Below are 19336 nucleotides of genomic sequence, written 5' to 3'. Positions count from 1 at the left end.
TTCTTATGATCTATTGGTCTTTTAAAACCATAGGTTTACCATCTGGTTTCTGGGGATTTGTCAATCTTTTGTGCTATTATTTTCAAAATCATTTGTCACCTCATTTACTTAGATTTTGGTGAGCTTCACGCCTTGATTCAATAATAGTGTTCTTTACAAATCTAGTAAGCTGACCTTTTCCTGTACAGAAAAACATTGAGGAAAATAATTACTCAGTACGTCTACCATTACTGTACTTTCAGTTTTTTGCCACTGAATTTTCAAAAAACCCACATTTCTCCTGCTGTTCTTTGACCTAACAATCTGACAAAGATTTTGTATGGATTTTGACATCCCTCACAGGTTTCTTCTCCTGTTCTATTTCTGCAGCTCTGATTATACATTTTTTCACCCTTTGCTCTGATGTGCAATTATGCCTATCCAGAAAGATCTGCTCCTTTTTTGTGCCTTTTGGTTTGTGTTTTTTTATTTACTTTCACATTGCCATCTATCTCTTTAGCTGCAGAAAGCTGTTTTTTGGCAGGGAAAGCATTTGCTCTCGAGGGATACAAACTGATTCTGTGTGACATTAAATTCTCTACAACCTATTCCTTTTTTCAACACCTCATACAGACTTTCAGCTGTTTTGACAAGGAAATGATTTACCCAGTTTACTGAAGGAACTGATTTACCCAGTTTACTGAAGGAACTGATTTACCCAGTTTACTGAAGGAACTGATTTACCCAGTTTACTGAAGGAACTGATTTACCCAGTTTACTGAAGACACTAGCTGCCTTATCCTCGCTTAATTAAACTGAACTTTTTTTAAGCTGGTTCTCCCTTTCAAACATAATATCAAAACAATGTTATGTCATGATTTCTGTTAGATGAATATTAATCCACCATTACATTGTTAACTAAATCTGGGTCATTACTCCTTATTAAACGGCACAGTGGCTCAGTGGTGAACACTGCTGCCTCACATCACCAGGGTCCCAGGTTCAATTCCAGCCTCAGGCAACTGTCTGTGGAGTTCGCACATTCTCCCTGTGTCTGTGTGGGTTTCCTCCCACAATCCAAAGATGTGCAGGTCAGATGAATTGGCCATGTTAAATTGCCCATACTGTCAGGTGCATTAGTCAGAGGAAAATGAGTCTGGGATGGGTTACTCTTCAAAGGGTCGGTGTGGACTTGTTGGGCTGAAGGGCCTGTTTCCATACTGTAGGGAACCTAATCTAATCTAAGCAGAGTGGCACAAGTGATTCAGGTCTATGATCGACTGCCTGGAAATGTGGTGGAGGCAGGGGCAACTGAAACACTCAAGAGGGCATCAGATAATTATTTGAATAGAAACAATGAGCAAGGGACGGGGAGAAGACAGGCAAATGGTACTCTGTTGCAATGTTCATGGGACAGCTGGTGTAGACAGGATAGGCTAAAGGGTCTCCTTCTGAATTGTAACAGTATTGTGATTCTGTCCCTTGTTGTCTCTAGAGCATACTTTTGCAGAATGTTATTCAGGTACAACTGCCAGTGGTGGAGCATTACAATGTAATGGTGGATTACATAGAGACTAGAATTGGAGAAGTGCAATTTGGAAGGTTGTGGGCTGAGTAAAATTACAGACAAAGGGAGGAGTGAGGCATCGAGGGGAATCTGACCATGAGGATCAGAAGTTGCACATCAAAGCTTTGCTGAACGAGAAGCAAATGTATAATGGAGGAGAGTGGTTGCTGGTTGCTGAGTCCTGGGCCGCAGTTAGCAGCATGCTGCTTCTGTACCTCCATTTCAAGGACCTTGTGGAATATAGCCTGGGCCAAACTCTCCCGCACATACTTCTGATGGTCTTTTCGAACTACGTTGAGACGATATTCCTTCTCCGACACTATCCTTCCATTCTTTGTGACCTGCACAGGAAAGCACAGATTTTAAAAAACACATTATCCAGCAACATCTACAATCAATTACTTTAAATTGTTTTATGCAATCAGAGAGTTCGGATCATTAATGTTAAACTTATTTCAACTTATATCGCAATTACAACATAGAATCAAGCTCTTCAACCCATCACTTTGTATGGAGCATAAATACTCACACAAAGTTCCTCCTGCACCCTAGGTTCCTTATCCTATCAACACCTATGTGGGCGGCATGGTGGCGCAGTGGTTAGCACTGCTGCCTCACAGTGCCTGAGACCCGGGTTCAATTTCCGCCTCAGGCGACTGACTGTGTGGAGTTTGCACATTCTCCCCGTGTCTGCGTGGGTTTCCTCCGGGTGCGCCGGTTTCCTCCCACAGTCCAAAGATGTGCAGGTCAGGTGAATTGGCCATGCTAAATTGCCCGTAGTGTTAGGTAAGGGGTAAATGTAGGGGTATGGGTGGGTTACGCTTCGGCGGGTCGATGTGGACTTGTTGGGCCGAAGGGCCTGTTTCCACACTGTAATGTAATCTAATCTAACACATCTCGCAATTCCTTTCCCCTCATGTGATTATCCAGTTACCCTCTAAATGTATCGACACGATTCACTTTGACCACTCGCTGTGCAGTTGAGTTCCACATTCACCCCACTCTCTGGGGCAAGGGGTTCCCCTTAATTTTTTATAGATCAGCAACTTTAGCAGGGTAAAGTTCAGACAATGATGGTTTTCCATTTCAAACCCCCTATATCAGTCTCAAGTGCTTTGTTTCCCTTTCACTGGGAGCATCTTGCACAGCTGTATTTATTTTCTGTACACCTGCCATCCTACACCACTCGAATGAGTGTGCCTGCTTTGGAGAATCTTTACCTAAACCCATAAATTCAGCAGAAACTGGATAGAGGCTGCTGTAATTTCACTTCCTTCTAATTTGTGTATAATTTGGGCTCCAGGTTCTACTTAATTGGAGATGTGTGGAGAGTGGAATGAGTTCCAGAGAAATGTGTGGTTTTGGACCAAAAGGTCCTCAAAACTTTCCCCCAGTAAGGGGGGGGGGGGGTTCACTCCTAAAGTGTGGGGTTGCTGTACACTCCGAGGGCTGGAGAGAGTGAAATGATTCATAATAAAGAAAACGCACAGTGGGAAATTAGTTGCTTCAGCTCTGAGAAGGTGTGACCACTGACCAGAATCTGAACTGTAAGTACTGTGGCTATAACAACCAAAAGCTGGGAATCTTGTAATGAGCAATGCATCTCCAGAATCTCCAATGCCTGTCCAATATCTACAAGACATAACTCAGAGTGTGCCAGAACAAACTCCCTTCCTTACCTTGATGAATGCAGTTCCAACACTCAAGTTGCTTGATGAAGTAGTCCATATGATTGGCACCACATATCCACACTTTCATTGTCTCTGCTGCTGCTGGTCAGTATCAGCTGTGTAGACACACTGCAGGAATTCCCCAAGAGTCTCACCAAAAGCACCTTCCAAACTCATGACCTCTAATACCCAGAAAGACAAGTGCAGCAGGTACCACTGCCTGCAACTTCAAGCGACTCACTATCCAAACTTAAAAACATACCACCATCCCTCACACCCTCCCAAAATGCATTATACACCCACCTACAACACATGGACAGCAGCAGCAATTCAAGGCAGCAGTACACTGCCTCTTTCTCAACAGCAACAAAGGATGAGCCACAAATGCTGGCTCAGCCAGTGATGCCTGTGAATAAATAAAGATGAAACATGCTGAAGAAGCTTGCTTCTTCACAACAAATCATAGAGTCAAAGGTGTACAGCATGGAAACAGACCCTTCGGTCCAACCCACCCATGCCGACCAGATATTCCAACCCAATCTGGTCCCACCTGCCAGCACACAGCCCATATCCCTCCAAACCCTTCCTTTTCATGTACCCATCTAGAGACCTTTTAAATGTTGTAATTGTACCAGCCTCCACTAATTCCTCTGGCAACTCATTCCATACACATACCACCCTCTGAATTAAAAAGTTACCCCTTAGGTCTCTTTTATAGCTTTCCCCTCTCACCTTAAACCTATGTCCTTTAGTTCTGGACTCCCCCACCCCAGGAAAACACTGTCTATTTATCCTATCCATGAGCCTCATAGTTTTATAAACCTCTATAAGGTCACCTTTCAGCCTCCGACACTGCAGGGAAAACAGAGTAACCCTGGGGGTGAACAGCAGGATAAATCCAAAAGATGTGCAGGTCAGGTGAATTGGCCATGCTAAATTGCCCATAGTGTTAGGTGCATTAGTCAGAGGGAAATGGGTCTGGGTGGGTTACTCTTTGGAGGGTCGGTATGGACTGGTTGGGCCGAAGGGCCTGTTTCCACACTGTAGGGAATCTAATCTAATCAAATCAAATACCTGAGAAGGGGGGTCAGTCAGTGTGGCCCTTGGGGTAAACAGCAGGATAAATACCTGCCGGGAGGGGGGGGGGGGGGGGGGGGGGGTGAGAGTCAGTCACGGGTCCTATTTTGGCCGTGGGTAGGACTCCAGGATGGTGTGTTGCTTTCCTGGTTCCAGGGTCGAGGATGTTTCTGAGCAGGCGCAGGATATTCTGAAGGGGGAGATAAGAAAAGAACAAAGAACAAAGAAAATTTACAGCCCAGAAACAGGCCCTTCGACCCGCCAAGCCTGAGCTGATCCAAATCCACTGTCTAAACCTGTCGGTCAATTCCTAAGCATCTGTATTCCTCTGCTCCCCACCTACTCATACATCTGTCCAGACGCATCTTAAATACCGTGCCTGCCTCTACCACCTCTGCTGGCAATGCATTCCAAAAGCCCACCACCCTTTGTGTGAAATAGTACAGTTAAATATGTGGCTAAAGAGCTGCTGTAGGAGGGAGGCTTTCAGGTGTGTGGATCACTGGAATGTTTTCTGGGGCAGATGGAACATGAACAGGGAGGATGGGTTGCACCTAAACTGGAGGGCAATATCCTGGCAGGGAGGTTTACCAGTGCCATTCAGGAGGGTTTACACTAGTGTGGAAGGGGGGTGGGATCCAGTGAGGTAGGTCAGCAAGTGAAATGACCCAGAAAGAGCCTGAGGTTAAGGCCAGTACGATTAAGAGGAAGAACAGACAGGGGAGGTTCCTGAACACAGCACACCAGCAGGCTGACGTGTGTGTGTCTTGGTCAAGTCACATAACTGGAGAGCGGGACATAACACTAGCGCTTCACCAGAGGCTCACTGATGATGTTACCTAGCATGGTGACGAGACATCTGAAAACCAACCTTCCAGTTCAGTGAGCAAACTTACAACCGGAGGATTTAGATGCTTCAGGCAAGATAGAGAGGGCTGTAAAAGAGGTGGGGGAGTGGGAGAATATCCCAGCTCTACTGAGGGAGGACACCTTGGAGGGCTCTCCCAGCAAGGCCATATGGGTGCAGCAGGGGAATAGGAAGGGTGCTATCACTTTGATGGGATTGTACTACAGGCCTCCCAACAGCCAACGGGTGAGAGAGGAACAGATATACGGACAGATTATGGAAAATTGTGAAAACAAATTGGTTAGTAATTTTACCTTCCCCTATATTTACTGGGACTTGCTTAATGCCAGGGTCTTGGATGGGGGAGAATTTGTGAGGTATGTCCAGGATGGTACTTTGAAATAAAAGAGGGGGAGGTGTGGCATTGCTTGTCAAAGATAGTATTACAGCGGTGGAAAGGACGATGGATGAGGACTTGCCATCTGAGGTAGTTTGGGCTGAGGTTAGGAATAGGAAAGGTGAGGTCACCCTGTTAGGAGTCTTTTACAGGCCTCCTAATAGTCCTAGAATCATTGAAGAAAGGATTGGGAAGGTGATTCAGGAGATGAGTGACAGTAATAGGGTGGTTGTTATGGGGGACTTTAACTTTCCTGATATTGATTGGGAAAGCTATAGCTCAAGTTCGTTAGATGGGTCAGTGTTTGTTCAATGTGTGCAGGAGAGTTTCCTGACACAATATGTAGACAGGCCAACAAGAGGTGAGGCCATACTGGATTTGGTTCTGGGTAACGAACCAGGCCAGGTGTTAGAATTAGAGGTAGGTGAGCACTTTGGGGATAGTGACCATAATTCGGTGATTTTTACACTCGTGATGGAGAGGGATAAGTGTGTACTACAGGGCAAGAATTATAGCTGGGGTAAGGGAAATTATGATGCGGTGAGGCATGACTTAGGATGTGTGGCTTGGAAAAGTAGACTCCAAGGCAAGAGTGTAAATGATATGTGGAACTTGTTCAAGGGGCAACTATTGAGTGTCCTTGATAATTATGTACCTGTCAGGCAGGAAGGAAAGGGTCGTGCGAGGGAGCCGTGGTTTAATAAGGAATTGGAATCCCTTGTTAAATGGAAGAGGGCGGCCTACCTCAAGATGAGACGTGAAGGTTCAATTGGGGCGATTGAGAGTTATAGGGTAGCCAGGAAGGACCTGAAAAGAGAGCTAAAAGCAGCAAGGAGGGGACATGAAAGGTCCTTAGTAGATAGGATTAGGGAAAACCCTAAGGCTTTCTATAGGTATGTTAGGAATAAAAAGAATGACTAGGGTAGGAATAGGTCCAGTCAAGGATAGTAGGGGGAAGTTGCGTGTGGAGGCGGAAGAGATTGGGGAGACACTGAATGAATACTTTTCTTCAGTATTCACTCAGGAACAGGGCATTGTTGTCGATGAGAGTACTGAGGCACAAATAAGTAGAATGGATGGCTTTGAGGTATGTAGAGAAGAGGTGTTGGAAATCCTGGAAAAGGTGAAAATAGATAAGTCCCCTGGGCCTGATGGCATTTATCCTAGGATTCTCTGGGAAGCAAGGGAGGAGATTGCAGAGCCATTGGCCTTGATTTTTATGTCCTCTTTGTCTACAGGAGTAGTCCCAGAAGACTGGAGGATAGCAAATGTGGTTCCCTTGTTCAAAAAGGGGAGTAGGGATAGCCCTAATAACTATAGGCCGGTGAGTCTCACTTCTGTTGTGGGCAAAGTCTTAGAGAGAATTGTAAGGGATAGGATTTATGCACATCTGGATAGGAATAATGTGATCAAGGATAGTCAGCATGGTTTTGTGAAGGGCAGGTCGTGCCTCACAAACCTTATTGAATTCTTTGAAAAGGTGACGAAGGAGGTTGATGAGGGGAAAGCGGTAGATGTGGTATATATGGATTTTAGTAAGGCGTTTGATAAGGTTCCCCATGGTAGGCTACTGCAGAAAATACGGAGATATGGCATTGAGGGTGAGTTGGAGGTTTGGATTAGGAATTGGCTGGATGGAAGAAGACAGAGGGTAGTAGTTGATGGCAAAGTTTCTTCATGGAGTGCCGTCACTAGCGGTGTTCCGCAAGGATCTGTTTTGGGACCATTGCTGTTTGTCATTTTTATAAATGACCTGGAAGAGGGGTTAGAAGGTTGGGTGAGCAAGTTTGCGGATGATACGAAAGTCGGAGGAGTTGTTGACAGTGAGGAAGCATGTGGCAGGTTACAGCAGGATATAGAGAAGCTGCAGAGCTGGGCAGAAAGGTGGCAGATGGAATTCAATGTAGCTAAGTGCGAGGTGATTCACTTTGGGAAGAATAACAAAAAGATGGGGTACTGGGCTAATGGTCGGATACTTGGTAGTGTGGATGAGCAGAGGGATCTTGGTGTCCATGTACACAGATCTCTGAAAGTTGCCACCCAGGTAAATAGTGCGGTGAGGAAGGCATATGGCGTACTGGCTTTTATTGGTAGAGGAATTGAGTTCCGGAGTCCTGAGGTCATGATGCAGTTGTATAAGACTCTGGTACGGCCGCATCTGGAATATTGTGTGCAGTTTTGGTCGCCATACTATAGGAAGGATGTGGAGGCATTGGAACGGGTGCAGAGGAGGTTTACCAGGATGTTGCCTGGTATGGAAGGAAAATCGTATGAGGAAAGACTGAGGCACTTGGGGCTGTTTTCACTAGAGAAAAGAAGGTTTAGGGGTGACTTGATTGAGGTGTACAAGATGATTAGGGGGTTAGATAGGGTCGACAGTATGAACCTTTTCCCGCGTATTGAGTCGGGTATTACAAGGGGGCATAGCTTTAAATTAAGGGGGGGTAGATATAGGACAGATGTTAGGGGTAGGTTCTTCACTCAGCGAGTCGTTAGTTCATGGAATGCCCTGCCAGTAACAGTGGTGGACTCTCCCTCTTTATGGGCATTTAAGAGGGCATTGGATAGGTATATGGAGGATAGTGGGTTAGTGTAGTTTAGGTGGGCTTGGATCGGCGCAACATCGAGGGCCCAAGGGCCTGTACTGCGCTGTATTCTTCTATGTTCTATGTTCTATGTTCTATGAAATAATATGTAAATTGTCCAACCAGGGAAGAGGCTGTACTCAACCTGGTATTGGGGAATGAGCCTGGTCAGGTGATCAAAGTTTCAATGGGGGAGCATTTCGGTAACAGTGACCATAATTCTATAAATTTTAAGTTAATTATGGATAAGGATAACAGTAGCCCTCAGGTGAATATACTAAATTGAGGCGAGGCTAACTATCACAATATTTGGCAAGAACTGGAGAATGTAGATTGGGACAGCTGTTTGAAGGAAAATCCACATCTGGCATGTGGGAATTGCCCAGTGTTTAGAGTTCAGACCAGCACGTCCCTGTGAAAATGAAGGATAAGGATGACAAGATTTGGGAACCTTGGATGGAGAGCTCAAAAAGAAAAAGGAGGCATACATAGGTTTAGGAAACTGAAGACAGACAGAGCAGGGGATAACTTAACAAAGAATTAGGAGGGCTAAAAAGTCTTTGGGAAACAGGATTAAGGAAAATCCCAAGGTGCTTTATTTATACATAAAAGAGCAAGAGGGTGGCTCAGGAAAGAGTAGGTCCACTCAAGGACCAAGGAGGGAATTTATGTGCACAGCCAGAGGAAGTTAAAAATGTTACAGGAAGGACAGAAAGGAGGCAAGAGAGGAGGTGGAGTGGCATTTTTGATAAGGGATAGCATTACAGCCGTGCTGAGGGAGGATATTCCCGGTAATACATCCAGGGAAGTTATTTGGGTGGAACTGAGAAATAAGAAAGGGATGATCACCTTATTGGGATTGTATTATAGACCCCCTAACAGTCAGAGGGAAATTGAGAAACAAACTTGTAAGGAGATCTCAGTTATCTGTAAGAATAATAGTGGTTATGGAAGGGGATTTTAACTTTCCAAACATAGACTGGGACTGCCATTGTGTTAAGGGTTTAGATGGAGAGGAATTTGTTAAGTGTTTACAAGACAATTTTCAGATTCAATATGTGGATGTACCTACTAGAGAAGGTGCAAAACCTGACCTACTCCTGGGAAATAAGGCAGGGCAGGTGACTGAGGTGTCAGTGGGGGTGCACTTTGGGGCCAGCGACTATAATTCTATTCGTTTTAAAATAGTGATGAAAAAGGAGAGACCAGATCTAAAAGGTGAAGTTCTAAATTGGAGAAAGGCCAATTTTGACGGTATTAGGCAAGAGCTTTCAAAAGCTGATTGGAGGCAGATGTTCACAGGTAAAGGGACACTGGAAAATGGGAAGCCTTCAGAAATGAGATAATGAGTGTCCAGAGACAGTATATTCCTGTCAGGGTGAAAGGGAAGGCTGGTAGGTATAGGGAATGCTGGATGATTAAAGAAATTGAAGGTTTGGTTAAGAAAAAGGAGGAAGCATATGTCAGGTATAGACAGGATAGATCGAGTGAATCCCTAGAAGAGTATAAAGGAAGTAGGTGTATACTTAAGAGGAAAACCAGGAGGGCAAAAAGGGGATGTGAGATAGCTTTGGCAAATAGAATTAAGGAGAATCCAAAGAGTTTTTACAAATACATTAAGGACAAAAGGATAACTATGGAGGAAATGGGGCCCTTCAAAGATCAGCAAGGCAGTTTTTGTGTGGAGCCGCAAGAAATGGGGGAGATATTAAACAAGTATTTTGCATCAGTGTTTACTGTAGAAAAGGATATGAAAGATATAGAATGTAGGGAATAGATGATGACATCTTAAAAAATGCCCATATTACAGAGGAGGAAGTGCTGGATGTCTTGAAACACACAAAAATTGGTAATTCCCAGGACCTGATCAGGTGTACCCTAGAACTCTGTCAGAAGCTAGGAAAGTGATTGCTGGGCCTCTTACTGAGATATTTTGCATTATCAATAGTCACAGGTGAGGTGCTGGAAGACTGGAGGTTGGCTAACGTGGTGCCAATGTTGGAGAAGGGTGGTAAAGAAGGGTGGTTCCTGAAGAAGGGCTTATGCCCGAAACGTCGATTCTCCTGTTCCCTGGATGCTGCCTGATCTGCTGCGCTTTTCCAGCAACACATTTTCAGCTCTGATCTCCAGCATCTGCAGTCCTCACTTTCTCCTTGGTAAAGACAAGCCAGGGAACTATAGACCGGTGAGCCTGACCTCGGTGGTGGGCAAGTCTTTGGAGGGAATCCTGAGGGACAGGATGTACATGTATTTGGAAAGACAAGGACTGATTCGGGATATTCAACATGCTTTGTGCATGGGAAATCATGTCTCACAAATTCGATTGAGTTTTTTGAAGAAGTAACAAAGAGGATTGATGAGGGCAGAGCAGTAGATGTGATCTATATGGACTTGGGTAAGGCATTCGACAAGATTCCCCATGGGAGACTGGTTAGCAAGGTTAGATCTCTTGGAATACAGGGAGAACTAGCCATTTGGATACAGAACTGGCTCAAAGGGAGAAGACAGAGGGTGGTGGTGGAGGGTTGTTTTTCAGACTGGAGGCCTGTGACCAGTGGAGTGCCACAAGGATCGCCACAAGGATCAGTGTTGGTTCCACTACTTTTCGTCATTTATATAAAGGATTTGGATGTGAGCATAAGAGGTACAGTTAGTAAGTTTGCAGATGACACCAAAGTTGGAGGTGTAGTGGACAGCGAAGGAGGTTACCTCAGACTACAATCTTGATCAGATGGGCAAATGGGCTGAGAAGTGGCAGATGGTGTTTAATTTAGATAAACGTGAGATGCTACATTTTGGGAAAGCAAATCTTAGCAGGACTTATACACTTAATGGTAAGGTCCTAGGGAGTGTTGCTGAACAAAGAGACCTTGGAGTGCAGGTTCATAGCTCCTTGAAAGTGGAGTCACGGGTAGATAGGATAGTGAAGGCAGTGTTTGGGATGCTTTCCTTTATTGGTCAGAGTATTGAGTACTGGAGTTGGGAGGTCATGTTGCGGCTGTACAGGACATTGATTAGGCCACTGTTAGAATATTGCATGCAATTCTGGTTTCCTTCCTATCGGAAAGATGTTGTGAAACTTGAAAGGGTTCAGAAAAGATTTACGAGGATGTTGCCAGGGTTGGAGGATTTGAGCTATAGGGAGAGGCTGAACAGGCTGGGGCTGTTTTCCCTGGAGCGCGGAGGCTGAGGGATGACCTTATAGGGGTTTATAAAATCACGACGGGCATGGATAGGATAAATAGACAAAGTCTTTTCCCTGGGGTCGGGAAGTCCAGAAGTGGAGGGCATAGGTTTAGGGTGAGAGGGGAAAGATATAAAAGAGACCTAAGGGGCAACGTTTTCACACATAGGGTGCTGCTTCTGTGGAATGGGCTGCCAGAGGAAGTGGTGGAGGCTTGTACAATTGCAACATTTAAAAGGCATCTGGATGGGTATATGAATAGGAAGGGTTTGGAGGGATGTGGGCCGGGTGCTGGCAGGTGGGACTAAATTGGGTTAGGATATCCAGTTGGCATCGATGAGTTGGAACGAAGGGTCTGTTTCCATGCTGTACATCTCTATGACTCTAAGAGGGTGAAGTCCTCAAAGAACACTTTGCATCAGTATTCACCGAGGAGGATATGCTGGATGGTGAGTCTTAGGAGGAGTATATTGATTTTTTTTGGGCATATCAATATAAAAAGAGATGGAGGCATTCAGCGTTTTGAAAAGCATCAAATGAGTCAAGTCCCCAGGACCTGATGGGATGTATCCCAGAATGCAGAAGGAGAAAGGGAGGAAATTGCTGGAGCCTTGTATGAAATATTTGTGTCCTCTTTAATCACAGGAAATGTCCCAGAGATCTAGAGAATAACCAATGCTGTTCCTGAATTTAAGAAGGGCAACAGGGATAAGCTGGGAAATTACAGGCCGGTCAGATTCTTAGGGATAGGACTGACTCACATTTGGGAAATATGGACAGGTGCATGGCAGGTGCAGTAAAGGTTGGAGACTAGCGGGATTGGGCTACATCAGGGCCCAGTAATTTGTACCAGGGACTCTAGGGGGCCCACTAAGGGTTGGGGATGGGAGTGGGGGTCTTGGCCAGGAGAAGCACTTTGGTCCTAACATTGGGTGGCTCGGCATACATCAGCATGCACCTTTAGTCAGTGCGTTTTGGGGGATTAGGCTTCAGAGTTGTGAAAGTAAAATGAATTCCATTGGCTGCTGCAATTGGTCAATAACTCCATTAATGTTGGATCACATGACAGTCAGGATACAAGGAAGTGACTGACATGGATCCAGGCTTTTTCCCATGAATGAGTTTGTTGATAATTAGTGTTGGGGGAGGGGGACCATTCAGAGCTGGGAGGAAAATGAAAGAAGCAGCCAACAGTGAGGATATTTGACACTCACCAATCCAGCTCGCTGGAGATGTCTCCGAACCCTTGTGTTGTTGAAATATCCTGTCAAGTGTTTGTCTGTGAGGCTGTTGTAGGTAGCCAGAGGTCTGTAAGACAATATATTGCAGTGTTAGGCTTTTGAAATCACCCAGGGTGCCATTTGTAGTATAACCAATGAACAGCACTTCTTCACCAGTGACTCAGTAGCTGCAGTGTGTACTATTACCAAAATGCACCGTAGTAATTCACGAAGGCTGCTTCGACAACGGCTTCCAAACCCATGACCTCTAGATGAACAAGGCAGCAGATACATGGGAACACCACTCCCTGCAATTCCTCTCCAAGCCACTCACCATCCTAACTTGGGAAGGTACTGCTGTTCCTTTAGTATTGCTGAATCAAAATCCTAGGATCCCCGTCCTAACAGAACTGCTGGTGTCCCAATATCCCAAGGACTGCAGCAATTCAGAAGGCAACTCACTTGTACAAGGGCAGCTAGGGGTGAGCAATAAATGCCAGCCGAGCCAGCGATGCCCACATCCAATGCATGAATAAAAATAACCAACTTCTCTAACTGCAGTGTACCAGCGCTCTGATGAAGGGTCACAAACCTGAAACATTAACTCTGTTTCTCTCTGCAATATTGTTGCCAAACCTGTATGTATAGAACTGCAGGAGATGAGTGAGGTCCTCAATGACTATTTCTCCTCTGTGTTTACCATGGAGAAAGACATGAAGACTTGGGAACTTGGGGAAGTTAGTGGTGATATCTTGGAGACAGTCCATATCACAGTAGACGTGGTGTTGGATGTATTAGAACGTATGAAGGTTGATAAATCTTCTGGTCCTGACCAGATATATACAAGAGCACTGTAAGAGGCTACAGAAAAAATTGCAGGGGCCCTGGCTGATATTGTTACGTCAACGTGAGCCACTGGTGAAGTTCCGGAAGACTGGAGGGTAGTGAATGTTGTACCCTTATTCAGGAATGCTGCAAATAAAAACCTGGGAATTACAGACCAGTAAGTCTAACATCTGTGGTGGGTGAGTTACTTGAGAAGATTGTGAGATAAGATATACATGCATTTGGAAAGACAGGGTTCAATTAGGAATAGTCAGCATGGCTTTGTGAGTGGGAGATCATGTCTCACAAATTTGTTAGAGCTCTTTGAAGTGGCCAAAAAGGTTGATCAGGGCAGGGTGGTAGACGTAGTCTATATGAAATTCAGTAAGGCTTTTGATAAGTTCCATATGGTGGGCTGCTCTGGAAAGTTTGATCGCATGGAATCCAGGGGGAGCTGGCAAACTGGATTAATGGTAGGAAGCTGAAAAATGTGTTGCTGGAAAAGTGCAGCAGGTCAGGCAGCATCCAAGGAGCAGGAGAATCAACGTTTCGGGGGCATAAGCCCTTCTTCAGGGATGAGGAGGGTGTGCCAAGCAGGCTAAGATAAAAGGTAGGGAGGAGGGACTTGGGGGAGGGGCAGTGGGAATGCGATAGGTGGAAGGAGGTTAAGGTGAGGGTGATAGGCCGGAGAGGGGGTGGGGGCGGAGAGGTCGGGAAGAAGATTGCAGGTCAAGAAGGCGGTGCTGAGTCCGAGGGTTGGGACTGAGATAAGGTGGGGGGAGGGGAAATGAGGAAGCTGGAGAAATCTGCATTCATCCCTTGTGGTTGGAGGGTTCCTAGGCAGAAGATGAGGCGCTCTTCCTCCAGGCGTCATGTTGCCATGGTCTAGCGATGGAGGAGGCCAAGGACCTGCATGTCCTTGGCAGACTGGGAGGGGGAGTTAAAGGGTTCAGCCACAGGGCGGTTGGGTTGGTTGGTCCGGGTGTCCCAGAGATGTTCTCTGAAACGTTCCGCAAGTCGGCGGCCTGTCTCCCCAATGTAGAGGAAGCAGAGGGTAATAGTGGAAGGATGCTTGTTGGCTGGAAGCCAGTGACTAGTGGAGTGCCTCAGGAGTCGGTGCTGGGCCCATTACTGTTTCTTATCGATATCAATGACTTGGATTAGAATGTACAAGGCATGATTAGTAAGTTTGCTGATGACACTAAATTAGGAGGTATTATCGACAGTGTGGAAGGTTATCAGAAATTGCAGCAGGACCTTGATCAGCTGAGGAGTCCAAGAAAGCTTGTTGTTGATGACCACTCCTAGGAGCTTGACACTCTCCACTTGTTCCACCTCTGTGCTGTTAGTGTGTAGGGGGGGTATGAGTAACACCCCACCGAAACTCGATAATGAGTTCCTTGGTTTTGATGGCATTGAGAGCTAGGTTGTTCTCAGTGCACCATTTTTCCAAGTCTTTCACCTCACTTCGGTAATCTGTTTCGTTGCCACCTGAGATTCAACCGACTATGGTGGTGTCATTAAATGGCATTAGTCTGGTATTTGGTGACACAGTCATCGGTATACAGTGAGTACAGTAGGGGGCTGAGTACGCACCCCTGGGGGGCTCCAGTGTTGAATGTTAGTGAGGATGAAATATTGTCCCCAATCTTCACTGATTGTGGCTCATGGGTCAGTTGCAGAGAGTGGGGCTTAGTCCGAGATCACTAAGTTTAGTAATCAGTCTCGAGGGGATAATAGTGTTGAAGGCTGAATGGCCTACTCCTGTTTCTATCTTCCTGTGTTCTAACTTGTGTCTAATCATTTAATTAACATTTAAATGTTTGCTTTCATATTGCCTTTAATGCATTGAATTATCCCAGGCTTCACAGGAAAGATCACCAAATTGATTTGGAACTGAGCAACGAGAGCATTTATTAAGATGGGTGGGTCCTGGTTAAAGCAGTTAGTTACAAGCAGCATCTCAATGGATCAGAGAGAGGGAGGGTGGAGAGATGGAGACAATCGCAATCCACCTTGGAGATTGTGCTGAGGCTCCAGCCTCTCCTGTTCTCTCAAGAGGGGAAGATTTAATCAGATTACCCAACATTCCTCAATTTACCTGTCTGTTGGACTGCAGCAAATAGAAAATACTGCCCAATGTTATGTACTTAACAAGAAACTGAAAAGATTTCAGTTTGAACTGCAGGAAAACAAAGTATGAATGATCAACTTAGCTATTCTATTTTAACTATAACTCTCCCTTAACCCTTTCTACACACGCACACATACAGACAAACAAACATGGATTTGAAGGGTGGAGCAAGATTCCTGGGGAAAGACAGTTCAATAGGGTCTGGTACACAGGGTCTGATGAGGTGTTCCCTTTTGCTCCTTCCAAATGTTTCTAATCTCCAATCTCACTATTCAGTGATGGTTTCAGTTCTTTGCTGAAGATGCAGTGCTTCAGTTCACATGCTCATTATTTAATCTTTTAGCCACTGTTTAAAGGTGACAGGTCACTGCAAAAGGTGGGAAAGATTAACTATCTTTCAGTTCATGCTTATTTCATTGCAGAGAAAGAAAAAGGGACATAAGTGTCTTGAAGTCCAGAGACTCCTATTTCTGTATTGTTCGCACACTGTATCCATTTGCTCAGAAGCCAATCAGAGAGCTGTTATACTGATAATTCCTGACCTCTGCAACTGGTGCTGATCGCAGCAGCCAATCAGCGTTCTGTCTCTGGGTGAAACGCGCTTTGTACAAACTGCTGCTTGAACAAAGCAACAGTGTAAACACAATTATAATGATTTCCAGTAACTTGTCTTTGAAAGTGAAGCAGTCTTTTGTAGTCCTTGGTTTACAGCCATGGTTTGGAGATGCCGGTGTTGGACTGGGGTGTACAAAGTTACAAATCACACAACACCAGGTTATAGTCCAACAGGTTTAGTTGGAAACACACTAGCTTTTGGAGCGATGGTCCTTCATCAGGTGATTGTGAAGGATGAAGGAGTGGTGCTCCGAAAGCTAGTGCTTGCAATTAAACCTGTCGGGCAATAACCTGGTGTTGTGATTTGTAACTTTGGCTTGCAGCGGTATCCTTTGCTAATTTGGGTCCATAATCCAATGTAAAGGGAATTAAAAAGCTGTGGTCTTTGCAGGAGGGGCATCTGAGCTTAGGGTCCAGGCAGCAGAAGGCAAAGCCAACATTTGTGAGTGACTAAAATCAGTGATACGTAGCTGATAGAATTACTACCTGCAAAGATATTAAAGGGGTGGGGGTAGGGGGTGATTAAATAGATGGGGAGGAATGACAACATGGAGAGATTTAAAAAGAGGGCTGAGACTTTCATTAACAACAGGAGCTGGAATAGTTCCGTGTACAGAGAGCCGTAAGGACTTGGTATATGTTAGGAAACTGGCATCAAGAGATTTGCCTCAGTTCAAAATATAGAATATTGTACATTACTGAAAAATACCATTCAACACTTCATGACTTTACTCATTCCTTGCAAAAAGTGTATTTCTTTGAATGCTCAGTGATCTCTATCAATGGGCAGTGTTTGCCAAGGCTCTAAGAAAGTTGGTGGTATTGTCAATTTGGTTTGCTGCCAGTAATGTGGGACAAATTCAACAAGTCACAGCTTGTACAGAGAGAATAGTTCATCAGCTGAGAGTGTTACCTTTTTTTCCATGTAATGCATAGTACTGTAGACATTAAGAATAGACTATTTGTTATCCTCTTTTTTATTCAAGAGCAATCTTTGACATCTTGGCACATGTGCCTGAGTCAAATCATCATGGCTCAAGAAACTAGAAACCAATGAACAAAACGCAAGCTGACATTTCTAGTCAACTCTTACAGGGCATTACTGAGGGAGTGCTGTTTTATTAGAGGGTTACTTAGAGCACACTCAGCACTGACCCTCCGACAGTGCAGCACCACCTCAGCACTGACCCTCTGACAGTGCGGCACTCCCTCAGCACTGACCCTCCGACAGTGCGGCACTCCCTCAGCACTGACCCTCCGACAGTGCGGCACTCCCTCAGCACTGACCCTCCGACAGTGCGGCACTCCCTCAGCACTGACCCTCCGACAGTGCAGCACTCCCTCAGCACTGACCCTCCGACAGTGCAGCACTCCCTCAGCACTGACCCTCCGACAGTGCAGCACTCCCTCAGCACTGACCCTCCGACAGTGTGGCACTCCCTCAGCACTGACCCTCAAAAGCTGCTGGTGTCTTACTGTGAAAACTGATACAAAACACCTATTCTGTTCCTTCACCATTTCTTTGTTTCCCATTACTGCTTCTCTAGCCTCATTTTCCAGTGGTCCAATGTCCATGCTGGCCTCTCTCACCTTTAATAAAACTAAATAAACTTCCAAAATGTTCTTTTATATGACTCATGAGATTACTCGCATAATTCATCATCTCCCCTTTTTTTTTATTTGTCCTTTGCTGGTTTTTAAAGCTTCCCCAATCTTTTGGCCTCCCACAAATCGTCACCGCATTGGACGCTCTTTCTTTGGTTTTTATGCTCTCCCTGACTTCCCTTGTCAGTCATCATTGCTTCATCCTTCCCCTCATATGTTTCTTCTTCCTTGTGATAAATTTCTGCTGTGCCTCCTGAATTACCCAGAAACTCCTAGCATTGCGACGCCACCATCTTCCCCTTGTAACTCACTCTGGCCAGCTCACTGTACATATCCTTGTAGTTACCTTTACTCGCAATAGCATTACATCTGATTCAAGTGTCTCCCTCTCAAACTGCAGAGTGAACTCTACCATATGATGGCCACTGCCCCCGAAGGGTCCTTTCACCTTAAGCTGCCTCATCAAGTCCATCTCATTATACACTACTAAATCCAAAATGGTATCAGTTTTCACAAGAAGAAACCAGCAGCTTATCAGAATTTCAAGAGTGTGAGGGGCAGAAATAAGTGTAGTGGCCATCACTAAGGAGAAGGGACCACAAACTGCTCCAAAAAAAAAACTGTTTGACATTCCACAAATTCCTTTACTTGGCATCTGCAACCAATCTGATTTTCCCAGTCCACCTGGATAGTGAAGCTTACTGTAATTGTGTCTTTCTTACATGCATTTTTCTAATTTATTTTCTTCCCGACGTCCTGACTACTGCTAGCATAAGCTGAAAATGTGTTGCTGGAAAAGTGCAGCAGGTCAGGCAGCATCCAGGGAACAGGAGAATCGACGTTTCGGGCATAAGCCCTTCTTCAGGAATGAGGAAAGTTTGTCTAGCAGGCTAAGATAAAAGGTAGGGAGGAGGGACTTGGGGGAGGGGCGTCGGAAATGTGATAGGTGGAAAGAGGTCAAGGTGAGGGTGATAGGTCAGACTGGGGTGGGGGCGGAGAGGTCGGGAAGAAGATTGCAGGTTAGGAAGGCGGTGCTGAATTTTTTCCCTACTGCTAGCATAACTCCCATTAGGGTCTTTTTTTCCCTTTGCGATCGCTCAACTCTCAATTCTATATTTTCCGACCCTTCTTGTTATCAAATTGATTTCATTTCTTACTAACAAGGCAACCCTGTCCCCATGCCTGCCCTGTGAATAGATTACATATCCTTCAATAGTTAGGGCTCAGCCCTGATCCCCTTGCAGCCCACACCATCATCCTCGCCAACTTCAATCTGTACAACAAGCTCATTGACCTGTTTTGTATACTATGTATTTAAACACAACACCCTCAGTGCTGGGTTGACTGTCCCCTTATCTGCTGTGCCTTAAGTTCTGTTTCTGACCATTTCCATACTTCCATTCTATTACATAACCCTCGCCACCCCATCCCAGTATTTAAAGTCCAAAATGTAATTGATCTAATTAAAGGTGTACCAATCTTGGGAGGCTTCTACTTGTTCACATCCTTACAGAAAGATCCTGCTTATCCAAGATCAAGTATTTCCCATTCCATGAAATAAAGAATCCATATGCAGGAATCCTGATGTTAATAGCTTCATGACAAATACTGGCTGGAAAGTCCTTGTACCC

General features: G+C 45.1%; 1 protein-coding gene across 1 annotated transcript in view; it reads right to left on the bottom strand.

Moving 5' to 3' along the window:
- erich3 (glutamate-rich 3) overlaps positions 1–17984 on the bottom strand; it is a 112762-nt gene extending 94778 nt beyond the window's left edge. The window contains exons 1-3 of the mRNA XM_087990304.1: positions 17968–17984; positions 12521–12614; positions 1762–1887 (exon numbers count right to left, since the gene is read on the bottom strand). Of these exons, the coding sequence (XP_087846430.1) occupies positions 1762–1887; positions 12521–12614; positions 17968–17984 (237 nt within the window). The remainder of the gene's footprint in view (positions 1–1761; positions 1888–12520; positions 12615–17967) is intronic.
- Positions 17985–19336: the final 1352 nt, after the last annotated feature.

Source organism: Chiloscyllium plagiosum, unplaced genomic scaffold (genome assembly GCF_037043375.1).
Source record: "Chiloscyllium plagiosum isolate Xiang-an unplaced genomic scaffold, Cpla_swu_hap1 HiC_scaffold_9, whole genome shotgun sequence".
Lineage (NCBI taxonomy): Eukaryota > Metazoa > Chordata > Chondrichthyes > Orectolobiformes > Hemiscylliidae > Chiloscyllium > Chiloscyllium plagiosum.
This window is presented reverse-complemented; position numbering and strand designations above follow the sequence as displayed.